General features: G+C 47.9%; 1 protein-coding gene across 1 annotated transcript; it reads right to left on the bottom strand.

Annotated features, from left to right (window-relative positions):
- Positions 1–10,600: 10,600 nt before the first annotated feature.
- LOC119875902 (UL16-binding protein 2-like) lies at positions 10,601–11,280 on the bottom strand. The gene is made up of 2 exons (XM_038525484.1): positions 10,932–11,280; positions 10,601–10,695 (listed from the first exon to the last, which is right to left on the bottom strand). The coding sequence occupies exons 1-2, from the start codon at positions 11,263–11,265 to the stop codon at positions 10,601–10,603; spliced, it is 429 nt and encodes a 142-aa protein (XP_038381412.1). The 5' UTR covers positions 11,266–11,280.
- Between the last annotated feature and the right edge of the window lie 7,604 nt (positions 11,281–18,884).

Raw genomic sequence — 18,884 nt, 5'->3', positions numbered from 1 at the left:
ACACAGGGTGATCGCATCCCAAAGGCGCTGATTCAGCTGCCTGCCATTTCCTGCACCACAGGGAGGATTGAGGTCTGTAGAGGTACGTGTGAAGCCTCCCGATTCCAGACCTCAGCTGCTCTCCTCTCTAGGAGGGCCTGGGCTGACCCTGCTGGTGAGGGTAGCAGGGGGGAGAAGCTGTGCAAGGCTGGAACACGCAGAGGCAGAAGGGAACAGAGAGGGAGGACTTGCCTTTAAACAATGACCAGGAGCTGTTTTGAGGCATTTACCTTGTTACATCACATTCTGAGGTGGTAAATATTTATGTTCCCATATTTCATAACCATACACATTTTTGAAACAAACTAAACGTCTAAGGACATCGTGAGGCCTGTATCAAACCCTTTTCTTCCAGAACCACATGACAGCAAGTGGCCACACTGATGTGCTTCCAGGTTTCCTGATGTCCCCTGAGCCCACACACTTTAGAATGTATTTCCCACAGACCAGGACATTTTCCTGGGTCCACCACAGGATCATCTCACTGTAGGTCTCATGGTACCTGAGTGCCACCTCGTCCTCAGCCTCTGCCCCATTTCTTTCAGCAATGTCTGTTATGATCACAGATTGGTGGACTTAGGCATTTTTCATTCCTGGATGTGCGGAAGATGAGGGTCAGAGTGTTTTATTTACCTTTTGGTTAATTGCTTTAATTTTTAAATGTAGGTAAAGAGATTTAGATTTACAAGGCCACGGTGAGTGTATGTATCCAGAAGTCCTCAAATATATTTGTAAGCTTTGTTCCTCCCATGTACTCGTCCATCCTTGTGTCATTTCTTGGTGTTAGTTCAGGCTATGTAGTCTCAAGTTGAGAGAAGCAGAAATCTCTTAACATCTTGTATATATTGTACTTCAGTTGGATAGCATATTGCTCATTTTTTACTATGACACACAAGATGACAGCAAACAACCATACAGCTCCATGCTTTTTGATGGCCATGTTTTCCAGCCAGAAACTAACACTGCTATTATCATGCAGTAGGATGAACACATCAACCACTGTCTGGATAGGGTGAAATACAGGCAAGGAGTGATTCCATTTCTACTCTTACAAATATTTAAGAGAAATCCTATGAGTCCATTTCCTGTCCACCACTTGCTATAGGTATCTTTCCCGTTTTGTGAGTTTTGACGTGTGTGTAAGGATCCTATTGTGCTTTATGTTATTTTGATTACTTTGCATATACTCATGATTTCCAAGATTTATATACAACTGTGACTGTGATACAAATTTGCCCAACTCTTAGGAGAACTATATTTTTATGTGTTGGAGCTCCTTGTATATTCTGGTATACCGATCCTTGTTTTGGTTTTTTTTTTTTTTTTTAAGATTTCATTTATTTATTCATGAGAGGCAAGAGAGAGAAAGGCAGAGACATAGGCAGAGAGAGAAGTAGGCTTCGTGCAGGGGGCCCAATGCAGGTACTTTGATTCCAGGATTCCAGGATCATGTCCTGGGCCAAGGGCAGGCGCTCAACCGCTGAGCCGCCCAGTCGTCCCAATACCGATCATTGTTAAGGGGAAATAAATCAACTGTAAGAAGCAGATTTGTTTCTTGATGTAAGACTCTATATGCACTGAAGAAGGATACAGAAGAGTTCAGTCAGGCATGGGGGGCCTGGGGAAATCATGCAAGATTCTCACATGCTTCATTCCCAGATATATTTGTTGCATCTGGCGTGTCAGGATCCTGACCGATGAATGCTTGAAAGTTGATTTCTAAAAGCAATCCTTAAATTCGGTGTCCACAGAAATCTAGCAGAATTACCACTTATATTTACCCCATATAGTGAAAAGAGAGCAAAAAAAGAGTCCAGGGCGTGGCTCCAGGTGGAGGAATGGGCGGGGGGATCAGTAGGGCTCCTAGACCCTCCAGGCCAATACATAGAAGTTTGAGGTACTTCCTGTTTGAAGGCCCCTTCCCTAACCACCTGAGTCATGGAGACCTTGGAAGTTGGGGCCTACAGGAGGGGCTAGCCGCCAAGGAGAACAGAGCAGGACCAGGAGGGGCCAAGGGTTGCTGAGGAGGGCACAGCATATGGGGCAAAGGATTGCTCAAGACCAGAGGCTGACTTTTTTCCTGTGGCGGGGCTAGGTAAGTTCTCTCAATCTGCTGGACAAGATGAAGTGTGAGCGTGAGGCCAGCAGATAACCAGCGTATCCTGGCAGTTTGCCTTCAATGGGCAGATAACCCACCTCTTTGACTCAGAGAATGGAGAGTGGACAGTGGTTCAGCCTGCAGGCCAACAGTTTCAGGGCACATTGGACAGTGACCAACTCCCTCATGAAGGTCTCCAATGGAGACTATAAGAGCTGGATGGAACACCCATTGATGCACTGGGATGAGAAGCTGGAGACAACAGGCAACTCAGATTGGAAGATTGGATTAGAGTGGTGTTCTCTTGAAATGGGCTTGACCTACCCCACTCAGTGTGTGTGTGTCTGTGTCTGTGTGTGTGTGTGTGTGTGTGTGTGTGTGTGATTGTGTGTTTTTGTAAGTGATAGAGAGCTAGAGAGAGAGGGATATTGATCCATCCATCGTGAATTCTTCTTGGCCGAATAATGGCCACAGGTCTGTTCTAGCATCCTTCCTTTCCCTTCTCCCCTCCTGGCATCTCTCTCCACTGCACACACCTTTGGTTTTCTCACTGTGGATTTCTTATTGGCCCCTATCCTAAAGGGATCATTCTGTTTCCAGAGATTTTCTTCTTATCTTATTCTTTTCTGAGCAATCATCATCATGATTGTTTTTCATCTCACCTGGTCTATTTCTTGAAATCCTTCAATGCCAACTGAAATGTTAGCTTCTGAACAAGATATCCATCACCATCCATATTGTCACCTCCTCTTCTGTCCTGGCAGGAGTTATTGTTTATATGGAAACCCTTGCTTCTCCCATTAGCTGTTTGATCTGTATGAGCCCACCTCTGTCTTCTTTCCTTTCCCAGCACCTGTTACAGTAGCTACCACAAAGTTGGCTACAGGAGGCCCTGTATCATAGCATTACCTGAAGGAGCAGGAGCTAAGGACTCATCCCCTCAGTTTTGGAGCCTTGTCTACAAGGGCTTTCATTATTGTGTTTCCATGTCAGGAGCATCAGCCACAACTCCCATATTAGCCCAAGTCAAGCCACAGCCATCAGACCAATCACCTCAATCCTCCCTGTGCTCCTCACTGGCTCAATCCTCTTTGGAATCTAAGGCAGTGTCCTTTATGCAACAGGTAATATGGACAGAATTGAATGGGAAGTGAAAGGCAGATAGCCTGAGGCAAGCACAGAGAAAGGTGAATAGCCAGGCCTCTCCTTGGCCTATCGTCTGAACCTTCTCACTCTGAAAATGAGACCTTGTGCATACGACCGTATTAGGTTCTCCAAGAAAGAGAATCATCAGGAGCTGCTGCTGTAGATGTTGACGTAGATAATTATTACAGGCGATTGGCTCACGATTATGGAGGTATATGAAGTCTCATTATTCACTGTCTGTGAGCTGGAGAAACAGGAAAGCTGGTGTTGGGGTTCCAGTGCAAACATGAAGGCCTGAGAACAGGGTATCACTGTTGTAAATCTAGGTCCTGGTCCAAAGAACCAAATACCAGGAGTCCTAATGACCAACGTCTGAGGAGGGGGTGGGTAGGATGCCCCAGGCAAACAGAGCAAATTCACCTTTCCTCTGCCTTCTGTTCTGCTCAGGCCCTCGTGGATTGGGTGAGGACAGTCTTCTTTACTCAGTCAACTAATTCAGATGCTAATCTCTTCCAGAAACACTCTCATAGACAAACCCAGAAAGAATGTTTTTCCCAGCTATTGGGGCATTCCTTAGCACAATCAAGTTAATATATAAAAGGAAGCAGGGACCAAGACCTTACATTGCTTGATAGTAATGTCCTAGGCAAGCTCAGCCTTGAGTTCTGATAGCTCTTCACTGTCAAAGGCCAGTGGGAAAGCACAGGGGCCCTCACCAAGGTTTAGGTCCTATTGATGCTAAATGGATTTAGCAAAATTCAGGCTTAGCTCAGACCAGCTTTTCAATTGGGGAGGGACCCACGTGAGGGCATTTGTAGAGGCAGTGGGAACACAAGGCATAGACAACACTCTGGTTGGGGGGAGAGCAGCCTGCTGGCTGCACTTGATATGTCCTAGAGATAAAGGACCTCTCCATGGTGCATACAGGAGAGTCCAGAGTCTGACCCCAAGAAGAGGAGGGGGAAGGCCTTTGCAGACCCAACAAAGGGCTGGCTTTTAGGGCTACATCCCACACAACTCTGCTTGGGAGGTGGCAGGGAAGAAAGGCCAATGGGGAGACCTCTCCCTTTAGGCTTTAGGAGGCCAGATCTCCATGGAGCCCTGGGATTCCTGGCTCAGCCCCGGTGCTCTTGCCTTCAGCCGGCCTCCTATAGAGCCCAGATCTCAAGCTTATTGAACTGCCCCCCTTGAGCAGACTCAGGAGGTAGATGGGATTGAGCTGCTTTGGAGTTGGATGCTGTATCCTGACCCAGCCAGGAAAGAATGTGGCAGGGCAAGGACAGCTACTGGGATGAGGAGAGGCCAAAGAAAAGGGAAGAATGATCTGTGGCTCCAACCTTCTCCAGGGCTACAAGAACCAGGATCCATGTCCCTGTCTTTGGGTAGGGCTTCCAGCTGTAGGGTGGGCCAGGAGGATCTAAGTAAAGGGAACTAGTCCTGGCTCTAGTCCTGAACCCCATTGTCCAGTGGGTGGCCTGGAGCTGACTCTGTGTTATGCTAATGAGGGAAAAGTTTAAACAAACACCTATTTCTCTTGTAGAGGCTGAAATTGCTACCAAGGAGGCCCTGACGATATACTCTCCAACATCCACTCTCCCTCCTGGTGGGTGATCTTTCTACCTTCATATCAATCCCTATGGCAAACACAGAATCCTCCAGATCATCCTGATTATGGCAGGAATGGAGCATCTCATTGGCTTCATTTCGGGACATGATGATCTTTCTCTGCACCTTTCTTAACAATAATACTATTTTCCTCTTGGAGCTAATTGTTGGGATTCCTACATTTGCCTTAACTGTTTAAACAAGAATTCTGTACTAAGAGATTATTGTCCAAGGTCTCATTTGATCAGAAATCAGATCCTTGTTAGTATCATGATCCTGTTTTTGCTTAAAAAATTACTATAGGTACAGTATATAAGAGAGAACCTCAAGGATTCTTTCTTGGGGCACTTAGGTGGCTCAGCGGTTGAGCATTGTTGAGCTCGGGTGGTAACCCTGGGGTCCTGGGATTGAGTCCTGCTTCAGGGCTTCCCATGGGGAGGCCCTGCTTCTCTCTGCCTGTGTCTCTGCCTCTCTCTCATGATAAATAAATAAAACCTTTAAAAAAAAAAAAGATTCTTTCTCTCTTTTGAGATACAACCTCAAGTCTTTTAATAAAACAAGATTAGAGAGTGGAGCTAAGGTGGCAGAGTAGCAGGAGGACCCTAGGCTTGCCTCAATCCCTCAAACACAACTAGATAATATCAAATCATTCTGAACACCCAAGAAAGCGATCTGAGAACTGAAGGAACGACCTACACAACTAGAGGGAGAGAAGAGGCCACATGGTGGAAGGTAGCAGTTGTGAGGTGTGGTTTGGGGGGAGAAGAGGACTGCAACTGTGGCAGGGAAGAGGAAGATCTGGCCATGGAGAGAAGTGGAAGAGAGAGAGTAAAGACAGAGGGAGAAGGAGCACCACAGGCGACTGCACAGGGAAAACACTTCTCCAAACCACTGAGCCACCCGGGCTGCCCTCATTTTTAAATTAAATGCAATTATTAAATACAGTCTGCAGGAAGTTTCAGAGGTAGAGTTCAGTGATTCATCATGACATAATACCCAGTGCCGGGGATCCCTGGGTGGCTCAGCGGTTTTAGCGCCTGCCTTTGGCCCATGGGCGCGATCCTGGAGTCCCGGGATCGAGTCCCACGTTGGGCTCCCAGCATGGAGCCTGCTCTCCCTCCTCCTGTATCTCTGCCTCTCTCTCTCTCTCTCTCTATCATGAATAAATAAATAAATCTTTAAAAAAAAATACCTAGTGCCCATCACCCCATGGACCCATCTTTATGCCCACCACTCAGTTACCCCATCCACCACGCCCTTCCCTTCCAGGAACCCCCCCCCCCCCTATATTTATAAGTTTCCTATGATTCAGAGTCTCTCGTGGTTTGTCTCCCTTTCTGATTTCATCTTTCTATTTTTGTCACCCTGGAGGGATTATTTGTCATATAGAGGATCTATGATTAGATTTTAGTTCTTTTATTTCTCCAGAAAAGGATTCTCTAGTATTTTCTATGCTCTTTTGAAGCCCAGCTAGTCTGTTTACAATCATTAATCTGAACTCTAGTTCTAATATCTTATTTATATACATACCAATTAGGTCCCTACCAGTCAGTACTGCCTCTTGTTCTCTTTTTTGAGGTAAGTTGTTCTTACCTTCAGTGTCTTTCTGGTAATACTATGTACAAGAGAAGAGGGTTGGCGGACTTGGAAAGGAGCAAGGATGGCAGAGTGAGATGTTCCACTGCCAGCCGGCCGTTGGGCACGGGGCGATAAAGCCCCCGGAAGGTGCAGGGCTTCTGGTGGGTTTGAGGAAGAGCATTTTCTTTGGCTTCCAGGTGCTATGGTATTCATCTTGAGAAGAAAACAAAATTCTGAACTCAGGATTTGGCAAGGATTCTCTGTTGTCTCCTGGAGTAGGTAGTCCTCCTTTTATCCAGCCACTTTCCCTATTCTTAAATGTGGATCTCTCTTCTCTATACATTTTACCTCCATGATTTGGATCAGAAAAGGCTGCTTTTCTTTTATTCCACTTCTCAGATTCAACCTTGAGAAGCTCCTAGGATGCAATTGTCTTGCTGAGTTCTCCAAGAAGAAAGAAGCAACTGACCTGCTTGTTCTGCTTTTTTTTTTTTTGCCTAATTATAAAGAAATTATTTTGGAAGCTGAAGCTGATGTTAAATTTGAAACAGGTGCTTTTAGATGTTGGTATTTGTGAATTCTTTACCTTTTGTTCCAAACAAGAAGACTAAATAAATAGCAAGTATGGATGACATCAGGTTTTTTTTTTTTTTTTACTGTCTTCTAGTTTCAGCTACTGTCATAAGCACAGTTGAGTCTACAAGGAGTAAATTCCACATGTGCATTCTAATATGAAATGAAAGAGATGGTTAAAAACTACAGATATTAAATATCTAAATCTTGACTCATCCTGTGAAGTACATTTGCTGGAAAAGAACAAAGGTCCAATTTTGCAGTAAAACCTTTGATGTGACAAAGAAGCATAAAGACAAGATAATGTGAGGTTAACAGAATCTCTGTAAAATACACATCTTTACATGTGTAAATCTACATTTTGGACAAGAAGAGGGATTTTTCTCCTAGAAAAGAAAGCTGTTGTTGGCTTCTATCTCAGAAGTCTTTGGAGATTTTTAAATGATTTTTCATTCTTCTAAGGAAGGATCACATTGTACATTTGCTAATTCTATGAATGCATGCTTGGGTTTTTGAAAGGTTGGAAAAGGGAAACAAAACAGCTAGCTTCAAGTCCAGTTGGAACCCTGTTCACCTCCTTCAGATGAGAGAGGCTGCTATATTGCAACTTCATTATAACTTCATTCTGTTTTTAGACTCTTACATATACTTGAGACTTGGGTTTTCCATGCTGCGAAGACAGGAACAAAGGTGGCTTAAGTGGTTTTTTGCCCAGAAAATATGGCAGATCCTCTAGTATGACCTGCCTTCAACTTTGGGCATGGAAGAATGGGTGTGTGTGTTTGGGGGGGGGTTACCAGAGAAAAAGAAGCAAAAATGCCTTATGCAGCTCCTTCTGACTTTATGGCATTTTATATTCTGTAGCTCCAGTTTTCTAAAAACATAACATTTTTCCTTTGACCAAGATGGGCACTTGGATGTTTGGTTTATTTTTCCAAGTGAGGTGTAATGTTAGGCTATAATCTGGGACTCAGGTAACTTTCCCCAGTTGGAACTGAACTTTCTCATCAAAGAGTGGACTTCATTCGCAATGTTCCCAAATTTGTGGTTGATTTAGAAGAAATTCAGGGTCTAGAAAAAACCTCGAACAAGAATTTGCCAAGGCAGAGTGCTGAACAGGAGAGGCACTGAATGTAGGAAAGGACACAGAATGTCCAAGTGCTGCACCATGTGGTCTGGTTCGAGGTCTCTGGAATGTAAGGCCACGAGTTCTAGTGGTCTAAAATTGAACAGCAGCTCATCCAAAGGCAGCCTGCACAAAGGCAGGGTTACGCAGCTGGACCCTACTCTCCTGGGCTCCTTGGTAGCTTCGCCAGCCTGGAGAAAGAACAGGTTTGTCTCAGTGGCTGAGGAAATCCTCAGTTGGTGATCCCGGGGCTGCCCTCTGCCAGCACTCCTACCCGAGCCCAGCCCTCGCCAAGCGGCAGGCACTTGAACCCAGTCATCTCCCCAGCCCTGGGCCCGGCCACCTTCACAAACCTCCTCCCTCCTGAAGCAAATCACTGAGTCAGCCCAGGCCGTGTTACCAATGGTCTGAGCTCAAGGCTAAAGTGAGGCATAGATCGATCTGCTCCCTTGACTCAGGTTCTAATTCTCCCTCTCCTGGCAGGCCTTCAGGGACCTGCTGCGGGCATCTGACAGAAGGCAAGGACCTACACTTGACAACTGTAACCTTGGGGAATGCTGCAGGCACAGATCCTTCCTTTCCTGCCCTCCCACCTCCTGGCCAGCAGCACACGGAGTGCTGGGCATGATGATCCCTTCCCCCACCCCATCCATTCCTGGTGCTGCTCAACTGTGAGCACATGCAGGGCCTCAGTTCCCCCATCTCCCAGGTCAGCTCTGCTCAAAGCAGGGGCTGCTCAGTGGCTCCGGATCTGAGGTCCTCGGGAAGCCGGCTGCCAGGCACTACACCAACCTGAGCCAGAATTCCTACCCGTGCACGCAGAACTGGCCCCCTTCTAGTCTTGTCCTCCTCAGTCTCTACAGCTCACCCTTGCTTTCCATGCAAAAACCTGAGCCCCATTCTGGGGGGGACATAGCACTACTCTCTGGCACTTAGAGCTGCTCTGCAGAGGCCTTCCCACTCCCTCTTGCTGGGCTTAGACTCTGGACCCTCTCTTTGGAAGCCCCTGAATGGAGTCCTCTCCCCTTGAGACATCACAAGGAGCCTGCAGGCTGCTGTCATTCAAAGGTGAATACCGCTGGGTTGGGTCCTTCCTGTCCCACACCACCCTCTCTGGGCCCAGATTGACTCTCCATAGAGACTCAGGTCTGCCCAGGCCCGGCTTGGTCAATCCTCTTAGTATCCCCAGGCCTTAAATTTTGGGGGGGCCCTCTCTCTTGCCAGGTACCTGAACCATGAGCGTGTGTCAGCACTCAGGGCTGAGCATATCCAGATTATTGCTAACAAGTGATGTGAGACCTCTTTCACTTGGTCTCGTTGCTCTGTGAGAAGGTTCGGCGAGTGAGCAGGTGCAGCCTGGGGATTCCCCTGTCCCTGTCCTCGCCCCAGGCCATGGGTCCCTCCCTTCCCTCCCATTGTGCTGCCGGTACCTGTCCCTTTAAAGGACCCCGACATGGATGCCAAGGAGGATGGCACAGTAGAGGAACAGGAGGAAGATCCAGGTGCTGGGTGCGCTGCCCGAGGCCCCGGATGGGGCCATGTCTTGAGGCCTGCTTTGTGGCACTGAAATGAAAACACAAGAGTGAGAGCCCCAGTCCGGTACCCAACTTCTCCCAAGAAGCTTCCTCAGTGCCCACAGCCCCAAGGCCATCCTACCAGGCAGACAGTGTCTATCATCCCATTGTGGCAGCTGGGGTGATAAGTCCTGATGTCTGGAGGGAGGGAAGGGACACATCCTGTCCCCTAGGGGCTCCTATAGCCTTAGGGGAAGCAGGGGTGGCCATATAAGTTGTTCCATTGTGACAGGACCAGAAGTGCTGGAGGATGAGGATGCTGACAGCGACCACAGGTGGCACTAACAGACTTCCAGCAATGCCCCAGGTGACGAGAAAAGATCAGCGATTCTCAGAAAAGGGAACAGTAAGAAGACAATCTCTGGAGCCATACTGACACCCCCCCCTGTTTGAGGTCAGCAGGAAATCTAAGAAATACCAGAGGACTACAGGTGGGTACAGCCAGGAGGTGATTCCAGGAGAGGAGAAGGGAAAGGAAGGATGCTAGAACAGACCTGGGGCCATTATTCCACCAAGAAAAGTCACCATGGATGGATTAATCTCTCTCTCTTCCTCTCTCTCTCTCTCTCTCTCTCTCACACACACACACACACACACACACTCACAGACAGGCACACTGAGTGGGGTAGGTCAAACCCGTTTCAAGAGAACACCATTCCATCCAATCTTCTGAGTTACCTGTTGTCTCCAGCTTCTCATCCCAGTGGTTCATTATGTATTCCATCCAGCTCTTACAATCTCCATTGGAGACCTTCGTGAGGAAGTTGGTCACATCTCTGTCACTGTCCAATGTTCCCTGAAACTGTCGGCCTGCAGGTTGAAGCACTGTCCACTTTCCATTCTCTGAGTCAAAGAGGTGGGTTATCTGCCCATTGAAGGCAAACTCCACCAGGATGCACTGGTGTATCTGCTGGCCCCACGAACACACTTCATCTCACCATGCAGGTCGAGAGAACCTACCCCGCCCCGCCACAGGAAAGAAGTCAGCCTCTGGTCTTAAACAATCTTTTCTTTGCACCTGTGCTTTCCTCTCCTCAGTTCCCCTCCAATCCTCCCAGTCCTATTCTGTTCTCCTTGTCTGCCTGGCTGTTGGGCTGCTCGTGTAGGCCCGACTTCCAAGGTTTCCATGAACACCATAGCTCCCTGGGCCTACCAAACTGCTCCGCTTCCATCCTGGGCCTTTCACACTTACCATTCTTAGGGTAAATCTCTGCTTTGATGTCACGCACTTTCTTTTGGAGCTCTTCCATCAGGTCATTCAGAGTTTCTTTCTGTGTCTCCCTAAACCCTGTATCATTCATCCTCGTCCTCATAGGACCAACAAGTGTGAGCTCCTTGCTCTGACAGTTGTAGGAAAGAAACAGGTTTCTTTTGACATAGCCTCGAACCTCACACCATGGTCGTCCAGCACTGGACTGAGGTTTGACGGAGAATTCACAAAAAAGAGAAGTAGCACCTGTGAAGTAAAAACGCAGGTAGTGGTTGGAGTTGGAAGAGGAGAGTGGCAGGACCTCTGTCCCATCCATGCGTCAGCATAGCATCATCTCTGTAGCGCTGGGCTGTCAAGACATGGCCTGCCCCTGCAAAACCGCATCTTCTTTGATAAGTGAGAGGTCACGATGATGGGTCACAGGATTTACTATAGCTGTGGAGATAGTGACCATCTGCCATTACGATTGACCTGGAAGCTTTAAAAAAAGGTTGTCCTCACTGCACAGTCTCGAATATCAGGAATTGCCAAGGAAGACAGCAGAAGAAGGGATTAAAAGGTTCAGAGACATGCATATGACAGATAACATATGGTAAGAGATACCAAAAACAAAACTAAAAATATATCCACCAACTATACTCACGGACAGGTCTGAAAGACTTTCTATATTAAACTCATAAAGAATGCATGGTGAGACAGGCACCAGCATTGTCAAGGAGCTCAGTTATGGTTGTAGTTGATGGCCAAGCTTGGCAGTAGGAGACGGTTTTGCAGAGATAGATGCCCAGTAGCATGTATTTGGGGAGATAAATCCTGAAATAAGAGATTTGGGATACAGGTGCTCAAGTGTCAGAGCAGGGAGACAGCAATGATTGAAATGACCCTAGAGGGTGGTATGCCAGCCCTGGCCCTGCCCCACAAACTGCTCTCCATCCCTTTGACTCACAGAACACCATGATTGGAGAGGCAAAATAGCTGGACAGCCAACCCAGGGGCCGCTAGATTTAATAAAAACAAAGACCAAGCCCCAGAGGTCATGAGGATGAGGCTGAAGGCAGCTACCCAATAGCAAGTCTGGGTCTTTTGCCCAGGTTTCAGAGCTGAGCCGCTTCTCAGAGCTGGAACCCTTTAGTAGAAGCAGAAGCCAACGTCGATGAGTAGGGACCCTTCAGGTCTGCAGCTAGAGCAATGCTTCCTGCTCACCTTCCCCAAAAAGCCACGTGCTCATTACAGGTCTAGGTACACAGTGGGGAGCAGAGGCCATCCGGACATTCAGAGTGCGACCTAGTGTGTGAGCTGACATCATCGTCGGGGATCCAAGTGTCAATATGGCCTCGTGTAACTGATGTAGTGCAGGGTAATGTGTGTGTTGTACATGGTGAGGGGTGAGGGTCAGGTCATGAAAACACAGGTGTCCCAGGTACTCTTCGCTTGATGTCATTTGATTCAAGTACCCACAGTGATTATTATTTGTAGCAGTAATGAGAAATCTTTGCAGTTGTTGGGTTGAGGGCTGTGCAGTAGGGAATTTCAAGTACAATATTCTTATGGTGTCTTCTCTTTTCTCCAAGTACAATGTAAAAGAGGGCCCTTTCCTGGATCAAATGACAGAGTTGAATATTGACCTTAAAAGCTGAGGATTCAAGGGTGTGAACCTGGTGCACAGATTCTCTGCAGATATTAAATAGGGCATAGGCCTGTTGTAACTACTCATGTCTGCTGCCAGCAGGGAAGCAGCCATAGGCATACACGGGTGAGTGTGTGGCCTGGACCTGCTTCTTGGGCCACAGGACCCTGTAGACCCTGTGACACAGAGGTATTGTAGTAGCAAACATGCTAAGTGCAGTTTTATTTACATCTTGATGCAAGGTCAGGCAGAGACCCCTAGTGATGGCAGCTGGGAATGACATTTAAAAGTTTGCAGGTGGCCAAGTTCAAAAAGTTTGTTGCCTGTGTTTTCTCCTCTAGGATTTTGATGGATTGTCTCACATTTAGATCTTTCATCCATTTTGAGTTTATCTCTGTGTATGTATGGCCACAGTGACTTCTTGCAAGATACATCTATGAAGGCAAGGGAAACAAAAGCAAAAATGAACTATTGGGACTTAAGATAAAAATCTTCTGCACAGCAAAAGAAACAGTCAACAAAACTAAAAGACAACCTACAGAATGGGAGAAGATATTTGCAAATGACGTATCAGATAAAGGGCTAGTTTCCAAGATCTATAAAGAACTTATTAAACTCAACAGCAAAGGAACAATCCAATCATGAAATGGGCAAAAGACGAACAGAAATCTCACAGAGGAAGACATAGACATGGCCAACATGCACATGAGAAAATGCTCTGCATCACTTGCCATCAGGGAAATACAAATCAAAACCACCATGAGATACCACCTCACCCCAGTGAGAATGGGGAAAATCAACAAGACAGGAAACCACAAATGTTGGAGAGGATGTGGAGAAAGGGGAACTCTCCCACTGTTGATGAGAATGTGAACTGGTGCAGCCACTCTGGAAAACTGTGTGGAGGTTCCTCAAAGAGTTAAAAATAGAGCTACCACTACGACCCAGCAATTGCACTGCTGGGGACTTACCCCAAAGATATAGATGCAGTGAAAGACACCTGCACCCCGATGTTTCTAGCAGCAATGTCCAAAATAGCCAAACTGTGGAAGGAGCCTCGGTGTTCATCGACAGATGAATGGATAAAGAAGATGTGGTCTATGTATACAATGGAATATTCCTCAGCCGTTAGAAACAACAAATACCCACCATTTGCTTCGACGTGGATGGAACTGGAGGGTATTATGCTGAGTGAAGTCAATCGGAGGAGAAACACTATATGGTCTCACTCGTTCAGGGAATATAAAAAATAGTGAAAGGGGAAAGGAGAGAAAATGAGTGGGGAAATATCAGAGAGGGTGACAAAACATGAGAGACTCCTAACTCTGGTAAATGAACAAGGGGTAGTGGAAGGGGAGGTGGGCGGGGGGTGGGGTGACTGGGTGTCAGGCACTTGAGGGGGGCACCTGATGGGAAGAGCACTGGGTGTTATAGATATGTTGAAAAATCAAACTCCAATTAAAAAAATTAAAATACAAAAGTTTGCAGCTGGAACGCCTGGGCTGCTCAGCGGTTGAGGGTCCGCTTTCGGCTCAGAGCGGGATCCTGGAGACCCGGAGTCGAGTCCCACATCGGGCTCCCTGCATGGAGCCTGCTTCTCTCTGCTGTGCTCTGCCCCCTGACTCTCTGCGCTTCACATGAAAAACTAAGTAAAATCTTTAAAAAGTGAAAAATACAAGTTGGCAGGTACAGCCCAGGGACCTGCAGCGAGGAGGTCCGCGGTCCTGAGCTGGGACGTGCAGGCTGGCGAGCGGCTGGTGAAGGAGCGCCAGGCGCGGCATATCCCTGGACCCTCTGCCAGAGTCTCCGGGAAGTCTAAGGGCGGCCAGAAGTGGGGATGGGGACTCCCGAGCCCTCGCCGGGGTGGCGCAGAGTCGGGGGGCTGAGTGGGGACCGCGCCCTGCGCCACCGCCCGGTCCTGCCCCCAGCTGGCGGCTCGGGGCTCGGGCTCGGCTCCCCGAGGCGCAGGAGGGGGCCCGGGGCGAGCGCGGACCCTCAGGGCCGGCCCTGCTCCCTCCCCCGGGCCCCGGGCGCCCAGAGCCTGGCCGGACTTGGCCGCCAAAGTCGCCTCTTTCAGGTCCCGGAGGGCGACGAGCGCCCGCGGCCGCCGCCGAGCCCGGGGAGCCTGCGCGGGGTCCATCGGACGCGCGGCAGCACCCCCTCCCCTCCCCCACCCTCCTCCCCATCCCTCCTCCCCCCACCCCCCGCCCAAGGTTCCCGAAACCCCGGACTCACCTGTGTCGCCGTGGCCTGACGCCCCCCCCGCGGGGCCAGTACAGCGGACCAGGAGCCCGAAGGGCACAAAGCGCCGCCGGATGCTGGGGACGCAGGGAGCGGCATTCCCGGGCCGGCGCACTCCCCAGCCGGGGCTGCGCGGGGCTCGGGGGCCGAGCGGGGCCGGGCTGCCCGCGGGCGCCCCAGGGCTTTGCGCCGGAGCACAGGTCCTGCTCCGTGCAGGCTCCACCGGACGACTCGTGCTCAGTGCTAATGACTTCTTCCAGCGGTCCTCTGCCCTGCGCGCGGAGGCCAGCTGCCAGGGCAGATTTGAGCGCGGACTGGCGCGTTGCTGCAGGAGCCCATCGATCCGCTGCCGCGGGACGTGCTACACGTACAGCGAGCGCCGCGGTGCCAAGTCCGTGCAGCACACAGGGGAAATGGGCGGGGCCTCAGTCAGGTGACCAGGGCACGGAGTCCGCCGCTCTCTAAAAAAAAGGCTTACAATATTACTCAGCCAAAAGAAAAAAAATTACTCAGCATTAGAAACGACAAATACCATTTGCTTCGACGTGGGTGGAACTGGAGTGTATTATGCTGAGTGAAGTTAAGCCAATCGGAGAAGGACAAACATATGGTCTCATTCATTTGGGGAAAATAAAAAATAGTGAAAGGGAGTAAAGGGGAAAGGAGAAAAAAATGAGTGGGAAATATCAGAAAGGGAGACAGAACATGAGAGACTCCTAGACTCTGGGAAAGGAACAAGGGGTGGTGGAAAGGGAGGTGGGCAGGGGATGGGGTGACTGTGGTGATGGGCACTGAGAGGGGCACTTGATGGGATGAGCACTGGGTGTTATTCTATATGTTGGCAAATAGAACACCAATAAAAAAATTTTTTTAATTAAAAAGACAAAGGAAAAATGAAAAAAAGGGGGGGGGGCTTAGAGGAATGACTCACCCTCCTATCTCAACTTTTAATGTTGTTCTTGCAGTGAACCTAGAAATACCCTGATTCTCTGGCCTTTTATTTTTGATCTTTACGTTTCATTTTCAGGGTGGGCTCTTGGAAGTGATTGTATGTGCACTGGATTATTTTTTAAATCTAACTTGTGACTTTCAGTCCTTTAATTGGAGGGTTTTTTAGTACTTTATCTTTATTGTGATCACTAATAAAGTAGGAGTTATCTCAGCCATCATAGTTTTCATGTAACATGCTTTAAAGATTCCCGCTCCATGTCTGCATTCCTTTTACTGTACTGAGTTTTGTTTTTTGGGTGTTTTTTTAAGATTTTACTTATTTGTTCATGAGAGACACAGTGAGAGAGAGGTAGAGACACAGGCTGAGAGAGAAGTAGGCTCCATGCAGGAGCTAGATGCTGGAGTCCATCCCAGCACTGGATCCCAGGACTCCAGGATCAGGCCCTGGGCCAAAGTCAGGCGCGCAACTGCTGAGCCACCCAGGCGACCCTGGAGCCTTCATTTTATATTCCATCTCATTGAAAGTCTTTTTGAGTACAACTTGATTTGATTTTGGTTCTTTTATTTCCCCCAGAAAGGAATTCTCTACTGTCTTCTATGCTCTTTTCAAGCCCAGATAATCTATTTATAATCATTAATCTGAACTCTAGTTTCAACACCTTACAAATATCCATTCTGATTAGGTCCCCTCTGAAAACCTCTGGGGAGAGTCTGCCAGATTTTGCTGACAAAACTCTTCAGGGACATGGGAGAGGGTGAGATTAAGAGGGGTACAGTTATGGATATGACATATTTACAGAATTCTTCCTTGGGGGGAGCCCCACCCCTCCTCCTTAGTTCTCCTCCCCAGGCTCCTCCACTGTCTGGAGTCCTTTGTTTGGTAACTGGCAACCTCTGGCAGCAAGGACAGAAATGGCATCCCAAGGAGAGGAGCAAGACTCATAGCATACATAGCCTTCTGGAGGAGCTTGCCCCAACCTTAAAGGTATTACCACCTAGCTGGCACTGTAAGTGAAGTGTTTTTGTTTTTTTTTTTTTTTTCTTAAGGCCGTTGTACCATTCTATCAAGCCAGCTGCTTCAGAATGGTGGGGAACATGCTAAGGCCAGTACGTTCCATGAGCATGGGCCCATCGCCACATTTCTTTTCTTGTCAAGTGAGTTCCTTTATCAGGAGCAACAGGGTATAGAATGCAGTGACGGTGGATAGGAACTATGTAAGTCCGTGGATGTGACTTTTGGCAAAAGCACTGCATGCAAAGAAGGCAAATCAATATCCACAATAAGTATCTATTTCAAAAAAGATGAATGCTGTGCCTACTAGGCTGGAGGTGGTTGGGTATAATCACCATGCCAGCTGGCAGATCACCCTGGGCAGTGGTGCCATATCGGGGCTCAGCGTGAGTCTTGGCTGCTGGCAGACTGGGTCCTGAGCAGTGGGCACAGCCACATCAGCCTTAGTGAATGGAACTCCATGCATCTAAGCCCATGTATAACATCCATTCCTGCCACCACAACCACTCTGTTCATGAGCACACTGGGCAGTTTGAGGTGCCCGGGGAAACAGGCTGACCGACACCCCCAGAACAGGTCATCCTACCCACTTCATTCTTAAAATCGTTCTCTTCTGAGGCCACACTTTGGTGAGCATTCAAATGGAACATACATATCTTCATGTTTTCAGAGAATACTATCCACAAAACTCTCCCCCAGATTTCCTTTTGGATTTCCAATTTCACCAAATTTCCAATTGGATTTTCCAAGACCCTGGCCATCCACCCAAATGAAATTGGTATATAATTGCACATCTGTCCATTTCTCCTTCCCAGTAAAGTGTACAACCAGGTGTACTGCCTAAAGTTGTACTCGTTGATGAAATTTCCCTTACCCACTGACACTCAGGAATAATCCAGAAAAGGGTTATAATGCTGAGGCCCAACCCCGAGTATCTTACAGAAACATCTGAAAACCAGGCCTGAGTCTTCTCTTCCTCTGTCAACTGATAGTAGGGAACTTCCCATGAGGCCAGAGGTACAGGCTGGGAGAGAGGAGGCAGTGAGGCAGGAGGAGGGACCGTGAGCATTTAGGCAACTTCATCGTGTAACTTGGCTTGTACCTGAAGGCCTGATCAGGCCAGACCATGTACGTACTGCTGTGCTTGACCAACTCCATGGCTCTATGACTCAGAAAACACCCACCTCATGATGGGCGGCTCAGGTCTCATGGTGACTAGGTGGCCCACTGTCAAGCTTTCAGGCCCAATAAGGCTTCCTGAAGACCAAGATTTGTTTTTCAAAGGAGAGTAGTTAGTTATGTGTGGTTAATGGCAGGGCCTTGCTCCAAATCCTAAAGGGCCAACGCTGTGACCTACCTAGGGAGGCTGCCAGAGCCTCCAAATACCATGTTGAATTGGAATAACATGTGCATGGTAGCAATGTCAATATCCTGGTTGTGATATTGCACCATAGTGTTTGTAATTTTTTACCTTTGGAAGAAACTTGAAAAAGAATACTGGGACTTCTCAATACTATTTCTAATAACTATATATGAATTTGTCCACATAATGTACAGTTATCTCAAAATCAAAAAATTAATTTATAAACAGTGTGGATGGTTTTGGAAGGAGCAGTAGGTGGAAGCTGGGAGGACATTGACATAAGAGTAGGAGAAAGCCTGCAGAACTTTAGAGAAACTGCCAGAGGAGCCTCATGGCATCTGAGGACGCTGCCAGGAAGGGCTCCAAGGAAAAGTGAAATACTAGGGCTCTTCTACCCACCTCAGAGCCAAGGGGGTCCAAGACATGGAAATTCATAAGAAAGAGCAGGAGCTCTTATATACCTTGTTATTCATAGATCAAGAGGAAATTCAGTAAGGAAGGGCAAGGGGAAGGCTCAGGAGAACAGAACAGGGTTAGGGCTGTGCATTATAGGCCTGAAAGACATACAGTGAATGCTTTTGTCAAGTCCCTAACACCAAGGACATGCTATCTTCAGCACCTACTGCCTACGAACCAGGCTTTTTTGCCAATTAATTTAATTGATAAATTCAGGTAGAAAGGGTATCCATCTCCTTAAGGAAGCATTTCCAAAGTGTTGAGTGCAGACCATAGGATGTTCTA

The sequence above is a fragment of the Canis lupus genome, chromosome 1 (assembly GCF_011100685.1).
Source record: "Canis lupus familiaris isolate Mischka breed German Shepherd chromosome 1, alternate assembly UU_Cfam_GSD_1.0, whole genome shotgun sequence".
NCBI classification, from domain to species: domain Eukaryota; kingdom Metazoa; phylum Chordata; class Mammalia; order Carnivora; family Canidae; genus Canis; species Canis lupus.
Note: the sequence above shows the minus strand (reverse complement) of the source record. Positions and strands in the feature narration are given on the sequence as shown.